This window comes from Sesamum indicum, linkage group LG5, assembly GCF_000512975.1.
Source record: "Sesamum indicum cultivar Zhongzhi No. 13 linkage group LG5, S_indicum_v1.0, whole genome shotgun sequence".
In the NCBI taxonomy this organism is placed as follows: domain Eukaryota; kingdom Viridiplantae; phylum Streptophyta; class Magnoliopsida; order Lamiales; family Pedaliaceae; genus Sesamum; species Sesamum indicum.
In genome coordinates, this window is record NC_026149.1 from 3,880,456 (window position 1) to 3,888,516 (window position 8,061).

The 8,061-nt window shown below is 41.9% G+C and overlaps 2 protein-coding genes across 3 annotated transcripts; one reads left to right on the top strand and one right to left on the bottom strand.

Moving 5' to 3' along the window:
* LOC105161931 (subtilisin-like protease SBT1.8) lies at nucleotides 1-3,130 on the top strand. The gene is made up of 2 exons (XM_011079797.2): nucleotides 1-1,732; nucleotides 2,354-3,130. Exons 1-2 carry the CDS (start codon nucleotides 118-120, stop codon nucleotides 3,013-3,015), a joined length of 2,277 nt encoding a protein of 758 aa, XP_011078099.1. The 5' UTR covers nucleotides 1-117; the 3' UTR covers nucleotides 3,016-3,130.
* Nucleotides 3,001-6,713, bottom strand: LOC105161930 (guanine nucleotide-binding protein subunit gamma 3). 2 transcript variants are annotated; one of them, XM_011079796.2, is made up of 6 exons: nucleotides 6,125-6,713; nucleotides 5,570-5,770; nucleotides 4,460-4,512; nucleotides 4,256-4,300; nucleotides 4,112-4,156; nucleotides 3,001-3,720 (listed from the first exon to the last, which is right to left on the bottom strand). In XM_011079796.2, exons 2-6 carry the CDS (start codon nucleotides 5,711-5,713, stop codon nucleotides 3,378-3,380), a joined length of 630 nt encoding a protein of 209 aa, XP_011078098.1. In that variant the 5' UTR covers nucleotides 5,714-5,770; nucleotides 6,125-6,713; the 3' UTR covers nucleotides 3,001-3,377. The 2 variants fall into 2 exon arrangements, with proteins under 2 accessions (XP_011078098.1, XP_011078096.1); XM_011079794.2 differs by lacking the exon at nucleotides 6,125-6,713 and adding an exon at nucleotides 5,947-6,117 and having other exon boundaries at nucleotides 5,570-5,856.

Consider the following 8,061-nt stretch of genomic DNA (forward strand, 5'->3'; position numbering starts at 1 on the left):
ACCGCCTCCCTTTACCTTCTACTCTCTTTTGACAGTCTCACCCGACTGTCTCCACTCTCCAATACACCCACACACACACACACATTAATCTCCATTCTCATCTTCATATCTGTAACAATGGCGTTCAGGGCTGTCATCTGGTTCCTCGCCGTTTCCTTTGTTATTCCCTCATGTTTGCATCTGACCTGTGCCAAGAAAACTTACATCGTGCACATGAAGCATCACCAGAAGCCCGCATCCTATGCTACCCACAGCGATTGGTACACTGACCACTTACAGTCGCTCACTTCCGGCGCCGGGGACTCCCTTCTTTACACCTACGACGTGGCCTACCATGGCTACGCCGCCGCCCTCATCCCGGAGGAAGTCGAGTCCCTTCGTCAATCGGAGTCGGTGGTTGGAGTGTATGAGGACACAATCTACAGTCTCCATACCACCCGCACTCCGGAGTTTTTGGGACTTGACAGTGGGCTCGGTCCGTGGGCGGGGCACAGCCTGCAGGAACTCAATCAGGCCTCTCAAGACGTGATAATTGGCGTTTTGGACACCGGGGTCTGGCCCGAATCTAAGTCCTTCATCGATGCTGACATGCCTGATGTGCCGGCGCGGTGGCGGGGCGAGTGTGAAGCCGCCCATGATTTTAATCCCAAAATCCACTGCAACAAGAAGTTAATAGGTGCCCGATTCTTCTCCAGAGGGTATAGCGTGGCATCTGGGGAGAAGGAGGCACATTCCCCCCGCGACACAGATGGCCATGGAACCCATACGGCGAGCACCGCCGCCGGCTCCCAAGTGGTGAACGCCAGCCTCTTAGGCTACGCCAGAGGAACTGCCCGTGGAATGGCAACTCACGCCCGATTGGCAACTTACAGAGTTTGCTGGAAAACTGGTTGTCTTGGGTCCGACATACTTGCTGCAATGGAGCGTGCGATTCTGGATGGAGTTGACGTTCTGTCAATGTCTTTAGGCGGTGGATCTGCTCCTTATTTCCGTGATACCATCGCGATTGGAGCTTTTGCAGCAATGGAGAAAGGTATTTTAGTTTCATGTTCGGCAGGAAATAGTGGGCCTACTAAAGAATCACTCGCAAATGTTGCGCCATGGATTATGACTGTTGGTGCTGGCACAATAGACAGGGATTTCCCTGCTTTCGCCATTTTAGGCAACGGCAAGAAATACACTGGAGTTTCACTGTATAGTGGAAAAGGCATTGGGAGGAGGATGGTGGAATTAGTGTACAACAAAGGTAGCAATAGTTCTAGCAATATGTGCTTAGCCGGGTCTCTGGATCCCGCCACCGTGCGTGGAAAGGTGGTGGTATGTGATAGAGGGATTAGTCCGAGGGTTGAGAAAGGTGCGGTGGTGAGGGAGGCGGGCGGTGTTGGGATGATTCTGGCCAATACGGCGGCCAGCGGGGAGGAGCTGGTAGCTGACAGCCACCTCTTGCCGGCTGTGGCGGTGGGGAGGAAAGCGGGTGATATGATAAGGCAGTACGTGAAGACGGCTAAGAACCCGACGGTTATGATGGGCTTTGCTGGGACGGTGGTGAATGTAAAGCCGTCGCCGGTCGTGGCGGCGTTCAGCTCAAGGGGGCCCAATATGGTGACGCCGCAGATTCTGAAGCCGGACGTAATCGGGCCGGGCGTGAATATCTTGGCCGCATGGTCACGGGCTCTGGGGCCCAGTGGTCTTGATAAGGACACCAGGAAGACTCAGTTCAACATCATGTCTGGTGAGAGTGAATACATAACGGCTATAATCTCAGTTATTATTTTCATTTCTGTCGTTGTTCGATAATCATTTAGTGTTTGCTGAATCAAAATTATGTTAATTCATCGAAATCATCCTAATCATAGGAGCTCCGTGTCATTCGGGTTGCCAAAGGATGAACTGCAATATCAAGAACTGAAAATTGTCAAAAATGGTGATAAGGATGATCTGTTTACTTTATTAAAAAGATAAAAGTTGGATCTCAGATACCATTGCATATGTGTGTGCAATTATTTTTCTAACATGAGGAGCCTTTTTGAACTACTTTATGGAGTTGGGCGTGCTTGAAAAAGATTGTGAGTCCTTTGTTTATTGACTTCTATGGTGTCCGTTTTCTTGTGCGGTGGCACTAGTTCTCTTGTGCATTGCATTTTTTATTTTATTTAATATATTAAACATCATAGTTTGAATAAAATCTTTCTAAATAAAATATATCATGTAAACTCATCGAAGATACAATAGGATTTGGTATAGAATATCCAATTTGAAATCCTTGTTTCTTTCTCTCATCAGTTTGGTTTGCAATTGGTTAATGGCCTTGGATGTCGAATCATGTAGGTTAACTGTATGATGAAATTTGCAGGTACATCGATGTCTTGCCCTCACATAAGCGGTTTAGCAGCTCTGCTGAAAGCAGCCCATCCGAATTGGAGCCCAAGCGCCATTAAATCAGCATTGATGACCACGGCATACACACTAGACAACGCCAACTCCCCGCTCCGTGATGCTGCCGATTACTCACTCTCTACTCCGTGGGCTCATGGAGCCGGCCATGTCAATCCCCACAAGGCCCTATCTCCGGGGCTTGTGTATGACGCCACACCAGAAGATTATGTTGCTTTCCTTTGCTCGTTGCGATATACTGTTGAGATGATACAGGCTATTGCTAAACGCCCAAATATCACTTGTGCTCGAAAGTTCCGTGACCCTGGCCAGCTCAACTATCCTTCCTTCTCCGTGCTGTTCGGCAAGTCTAGAATCGTAAAGTACTCCCGAGAATTAACCAACGTGGGAGCTGCAGGGTCTGTTTACCTTGTCTCCGTTGAGGCACCCCCAACTGTGGCTGTGAGCGTGAAGCCCTCAAAACTCGTGTTCAAGAACGTAGGAGATAAGCAACGGTATACAGTTACGTTCACGTCCAAGAAGAGTGTTAATCCAGTGTCTCATGCATTTGGTTCAATTACTTGGAAGAATGCACAAGATCAAGTGAAGAGCCCGGTTGCCTTCTCATGGACGCAGCTGTGAGATGTTGACATTATGGGCTCCAGTCACTACAGGAAATCTCGGACAAGGGGGTTTGGAACAACTAATTATGGGAAAGTAGAGGATACTATGTTCCTCAAAAGTCGGTTTTCGCGCGTTAGTGAACTGTAATGTAATTGAACTGGGCTTGACGCACCTTCTTGTTTTTAATGGGATTTTAAACCGGCCGAATACAAAGCCTTATTCATGCAGTTTATAAACTGATAGACCATACATGATTTTATGCGCGCGTTGTTATATCATAATTAACTTATCAAGACTGGCAAGCGCAACACCTCAAAAAGGAGATCCATAAAGGGAAAAGCAGTAGAACAGCACACATAGTTATATTAATTGAGGTTGTGCTAATAACAGAAGTAGCAAGGGTAGCAACAGCTTTTGTGACAACATGAACATATATTTAACTTGGGACATTTAGGATTACATGTACACTTCATGCAAGAGCAGGTAGGGCAGGATGGACATTTTGGTATGCTGCAGCAGCAGCAGCAGTCCAGGCTACATTTGCACTTGTTAAAGCATTGGCTATTCCAGCAGGAGAAACAATGGCACTTGGGCATTCGGCACTTCACACAGGGGTTGCAGCAACAGTTGCATTCCATGCAGTCGCAGCAGCAGCTTGGAATCTGGAAATGAGGCAAGCAACTACAACAGCAGATCCACGATACGTTGAAACAGGATACTCCACTGCCCAAAAAGGTAATTCGTGTTATAAACAGAAGTATCTGCTCTGGAATAGAGCCGAGTAAGTTTAACACATAACCTAAAGAAGGTTTTAAGTTAGTTTCGGTTTTCGTCTTGTGTTTCACTTCACTGCGTTACATGTATAAAATCCATGTCACTTTTCTATTTATGGGAAAAAGGTCCTTCCCCAGGTTCTTCTACGTTCTTCAGCTAAACTGCAGTGAATTTCTCATCCTTGTTCGAACAGAGGGACTAGATTAAGTTTTAATCAGTTTTGGAGGAGAAACTATGTATCTTTTTCCCCTTTAAGGAGTAGAATTCAGCTCTAAAAGTACTGCATCTCATCTTAGATCTTCTTATGTGAACTTTAAATATGGAGTTGAGAGCTTGGTACCAGAGCCATTTCCAGAAGCGACGTGATCTGCGGATCTTCTTGGTTCTGCTTTCAAGATTTAAAAGGCAAGATAAGAAGAATGATAACATAGTATTATTACACATCGACATGCAAGAAGAATCAAATCAAGTTTTTGGTTCTTACGTAGGTATGAGAGGATCTGCATTTCCTATTACGAAATCTGCAACCCTGCCAATTCCGAATACTCATTACTGCTAACTGGTGATAAGATGGTAGCATGATCGACATAATTTGAGGAATGCAAAACCACGTGTGAGGCGGTTGGATATGTTCTTGAAAATGGTTACTTAAAATTCAAAGCAAATGCAATGCCAGTAAGTAACGTACTCTTTGCAGGATCTTGAAGCTGGTTGAAGGCCCTCAATAGATTTCAGTTCTTCCTGTCCACAACGAATTTCCAATGAAATCTATTATTGAAAATTAAACTTTTCCGGCAGTAAAGTCATGGTCATGAACAGAGGAATGAACTCGGTTGTTAACATATGAATGCTTCACATGATACAGAAACATTGAAGTTTAAAACTCCATTTCCTAATGTATCTGCAACAATCTGAATACAACACCTTAGAAGCCAACAGGACAGTAAATCACCACAAAGTTTCAACAAGATCCAAAGGTTCTCCAGAAAACTGCCAAGTACCAGAATATCTGAAGTTCATCAGACAGCTTTGCCCTTCACAAACTACTCCAGCAAACAAAGGTCAAGGGGTGAAACTGATGAGATGCATCTGTAAGAAGACCAAGTGCTCGAGCGATTTTTTCTCACAACTCTAACAAGAATCTGAATCCAGGCAAGTCCCGAGTCGGGAGTCATCGAACTTCTAGTTAGCAAGTTAATACAAGATTTTGTGGTCTTTAAAGAGGAAATTGCTCATGTGGTCCAAAGTAAACATTCAAACTCAGGTTGCTTAATTACAACAAAAAATCTACATAGAGCTCGAGGTGCCGCCAGTTCGGCACGACACACCTTACAAAAGGATCAGGGAATTTGTATTTCCACAAATAAAAAACACAGGGAGACATCACATGCTATAAAAATGGTCTCGTAGTTCAAGCCTCTCTTCCCCACCTACCTTCCCAAGGATTGAAATAAGCTAACTCATCATCAATCAGCAGCCATAACACAAAAAAGCAAGAATATTCAAGAAACATAAAAAACAGCCCGTTTGGATTTGATTGCTGGGACTATTTCTCAAGAACTGTTGAATTTGCTACAAGTTGGCAATGAACACTAATTTAACAAAGATTTTGTGAAATCTAACTCCAATGTCCTCCAAACAAACAGACCCGCTGCAGGATTCAATCTTGAGCTAAAATAAGTTCAATGTGAGGCGGAAGGAAACCAGAGAAAGTGTACTTTAAACTCAGCCAAAAAAAAAAAAAAACAACTGAAACAGAGCAATTTGTACAGTGAAACTTGACATCCTTTAAACTCACCTCTAGAAAACCAATTTCCCTCTCCAGCATCTGAACTTTGGCCAACTCCCTCCGCTTCCCGTACAAATCCGGATACTGGGGTGGCGACTTCGGCCGCGGTGGCGGCAGTGACGGCACGGACCCATTGCCCCTTAAGCCAGCCATTTCTCCAAGATTCCTTTTCACCCCCTACCCTCCGCTTATGTAATCATACAATAAGCACTGGAAAACTAACAGAAGTAAGGATAACCAAATTGGGCAATGCTGATTTTCAGTATAGTGAAACAAACACACATAAACCCTGCAGACTAAGAGAGAGAGAGAGAAATTGCTGTTAGGTATGGGAATGGGAAAACGAAAAGTTACAAGAAAGAAAAGAAGACAGAGGAAATAATTACTGAGTTCTCTGACTCTTGGGATAATTACAGGGGTCCAGGCCCCAAAAGTTCTGTCAAACAACAACTACAGCCAGAGAGAGAGAGAGAGAGCCATTAACAGAACAAAGCAAGCAAGCAAGCAAGCGTTACTATTTGCTAATTGTAAATACAGATACACATACATGCACGAGCAGCATACCATGTATAGAACAAAGCAAATAAATGCCTGCGTAGCTGAATAAATGATTCATTTACTTCATCCCACACTTGTCTGCAGATGCATTCATTTCATGAGGAACACAAAAAACAAATCAATAAAAGAAAGAAATTAATCACAGCCCACAATTATATTTTAATTCTTGATCTTGTTTTTACTGGTGGAATTGGGAGAGAGTAAAAAGTGGGCTATAATGGGAGGAAAAAGACGGGCTTTTGAGCAATGATGGCGATGCTAATAGTGAAAAAGGCTGCCAAGAGAGGACATATGTGAGTGAGTGGGTAGAAACAAATGCTGCTACTACTACTATTACTATACTACTACTACTACTACTACAAAGTTGAGGGGGGTGGGGTGGAGTGGGGGGTAGGGGCGTTAAAGTAAGAGCTCTGTCACTTCCCTTTCCACGCAGTTGAGTGTGTTTGTGTGTGTAGATTGTTGTTGTGTTTCAATGGTGTTGCAGAGATTTACAGAGGGTGGCAGTGTGGGGTGGGTGCCTAAAGCACGACGCCGTACCGCAGAGCACACGTGACTGCTTTGTAGGATGCAAGAAGGCAAGAATGAGAGAGAGAGAGAGATAGTTTTGAAAGAGAAGAAGAGCCAAAGTTGAATTTGATTGTGCCGTTAACTGTACTTTCATCTCCTCGTTTTTACAGTATTGGGTAAAAAATTAAAAAGATAAAAAGGAGTTGATAGATTTGCTTTCGTCACCGTACATCTTCTTCTTCCCATTCCCAATCCCCCCCCCCCCTGAAAAACAAAGCTCCTTCTTGGGGAGGATCAAATCAGAATCTCTGTTGCTGTTGCTGTTAGTCTTACCACTTACCACTATATGTTTTTGCAATTCAAATTGTCGCGTTTACTTTGAGTTTACAAGTTTGGATCAAATTTTTAATGCCTTCTAATAGTTCGTTTACATCACATTATGGAGTCAGCATTCTTACCAATTTACTGGGAGGGAGGGAGGTTTGAGTTATTAGCTCACTTGCACAATTCATTACCACAAATATAATATTTAATCATCATGGTTAATAATAAATAATTATTAATTATGAATAATCAATAGTTAATACCTGTGATTTTTATTAAGGTAGCTAAAATATTTGGCATGATTAAAAACCATGGCTCTTATTTATAGTAAATAATTTTTCTTGATGGAAAAATCTAATGTTTTTGTATTGATTTTATTTAACCGTAATAAATAATAGTTATTTACTACAACTTTTAGTCATAGCCATTAATATTGTAGCAAATTGTAATTTTATTCTATTAATCAATCCTAGAAAGTAAATGATTTATAATTAATTACGGGCTTTTTTTTTAAAACTTACATTTAATCAAATCCTATCACTCATTTAGCCAAATACTCAGAATAAACGGAACATTTATGAAAGAATGAAATAAAAAAAGAAGGGATAGTTACATTTACATCCCTCACCTATGGTTTACTTACACAAATTATCCCTGCATTTTAAAAAATTATACATACACTCATCAGAAACGTTACCATCATTTATAAAAAACCCCAGTGTCTTTTAGAAAATTACATGTATACTCCCCAAAAAACGTCAACATCATTATACAAACTCCCCATATCTTTCATGCAAAAAAAATGTATAAATAAATCATAAATTAAGTATCTAAGTGCAATTATTCCTATAAAAGATACAAGGACTAATATGTAATAGTTAAGATGAACTTTGACAAATGTATTAATGATGACTTCTTCAAATGGTTCATTGTTTGTATGTAAGATGTGGAAGAAGCATCCCATGGTCACTTTAGTTATGACATTTCATTGTCATATCTATAAACAACAAAAACAATGTATCCGATTATTGTTGCATTTTAAATCTTGGGTAAAAAATTGTCATTAATAATTTTTGCTCAATTTTAAAGATCTTATAACAATTTGCTCA

What these genes read in the sequence shown, in the direction of transcription:
- LOC105161931 (XM_011079797.2), top strand. Translation starts at nt 118, where the DNA reads ATGGCGTTCAGGGCTGTCATCTGGTTCCTCGCCGTTTCCTTTGTTATT. An exon ending in TCAGTTCAACATCATGTCTG is followed by an intron (nt 1,733 to 2,353) that starts GTGAGAGTGAAT and finishes TGAAATTTGCAG; the next exon opens with GTACATCGATGTCTTGCCCT.
- LOC105161930 (XM_011079796.2), bottom strand. Translation starts at nt 5,713, where the DNA reads ATGGCTGGCTTAAGGGGCAATGGGTCCGTGCCGTCACTGCCGCCACCG. An exon ending in GGGAAATTGGTTTTCTAGAG is followed by an intron (nt 4,513 to 5,569) that starts GTGAGTTTAAAG and finishes CGTTGTGGACAG; the next exon opens with GAAGAACTGAAATCTATTGA. An exon ending in CGCTTCTGGAAATGGCTCTG is followed by an intron (nt 3,721 to 4,111) that starts GTACCAAGCTCT and finishes CTTTTTGGGCAG; the next exon opens with TGGAGTATCCTGTTTCAACG.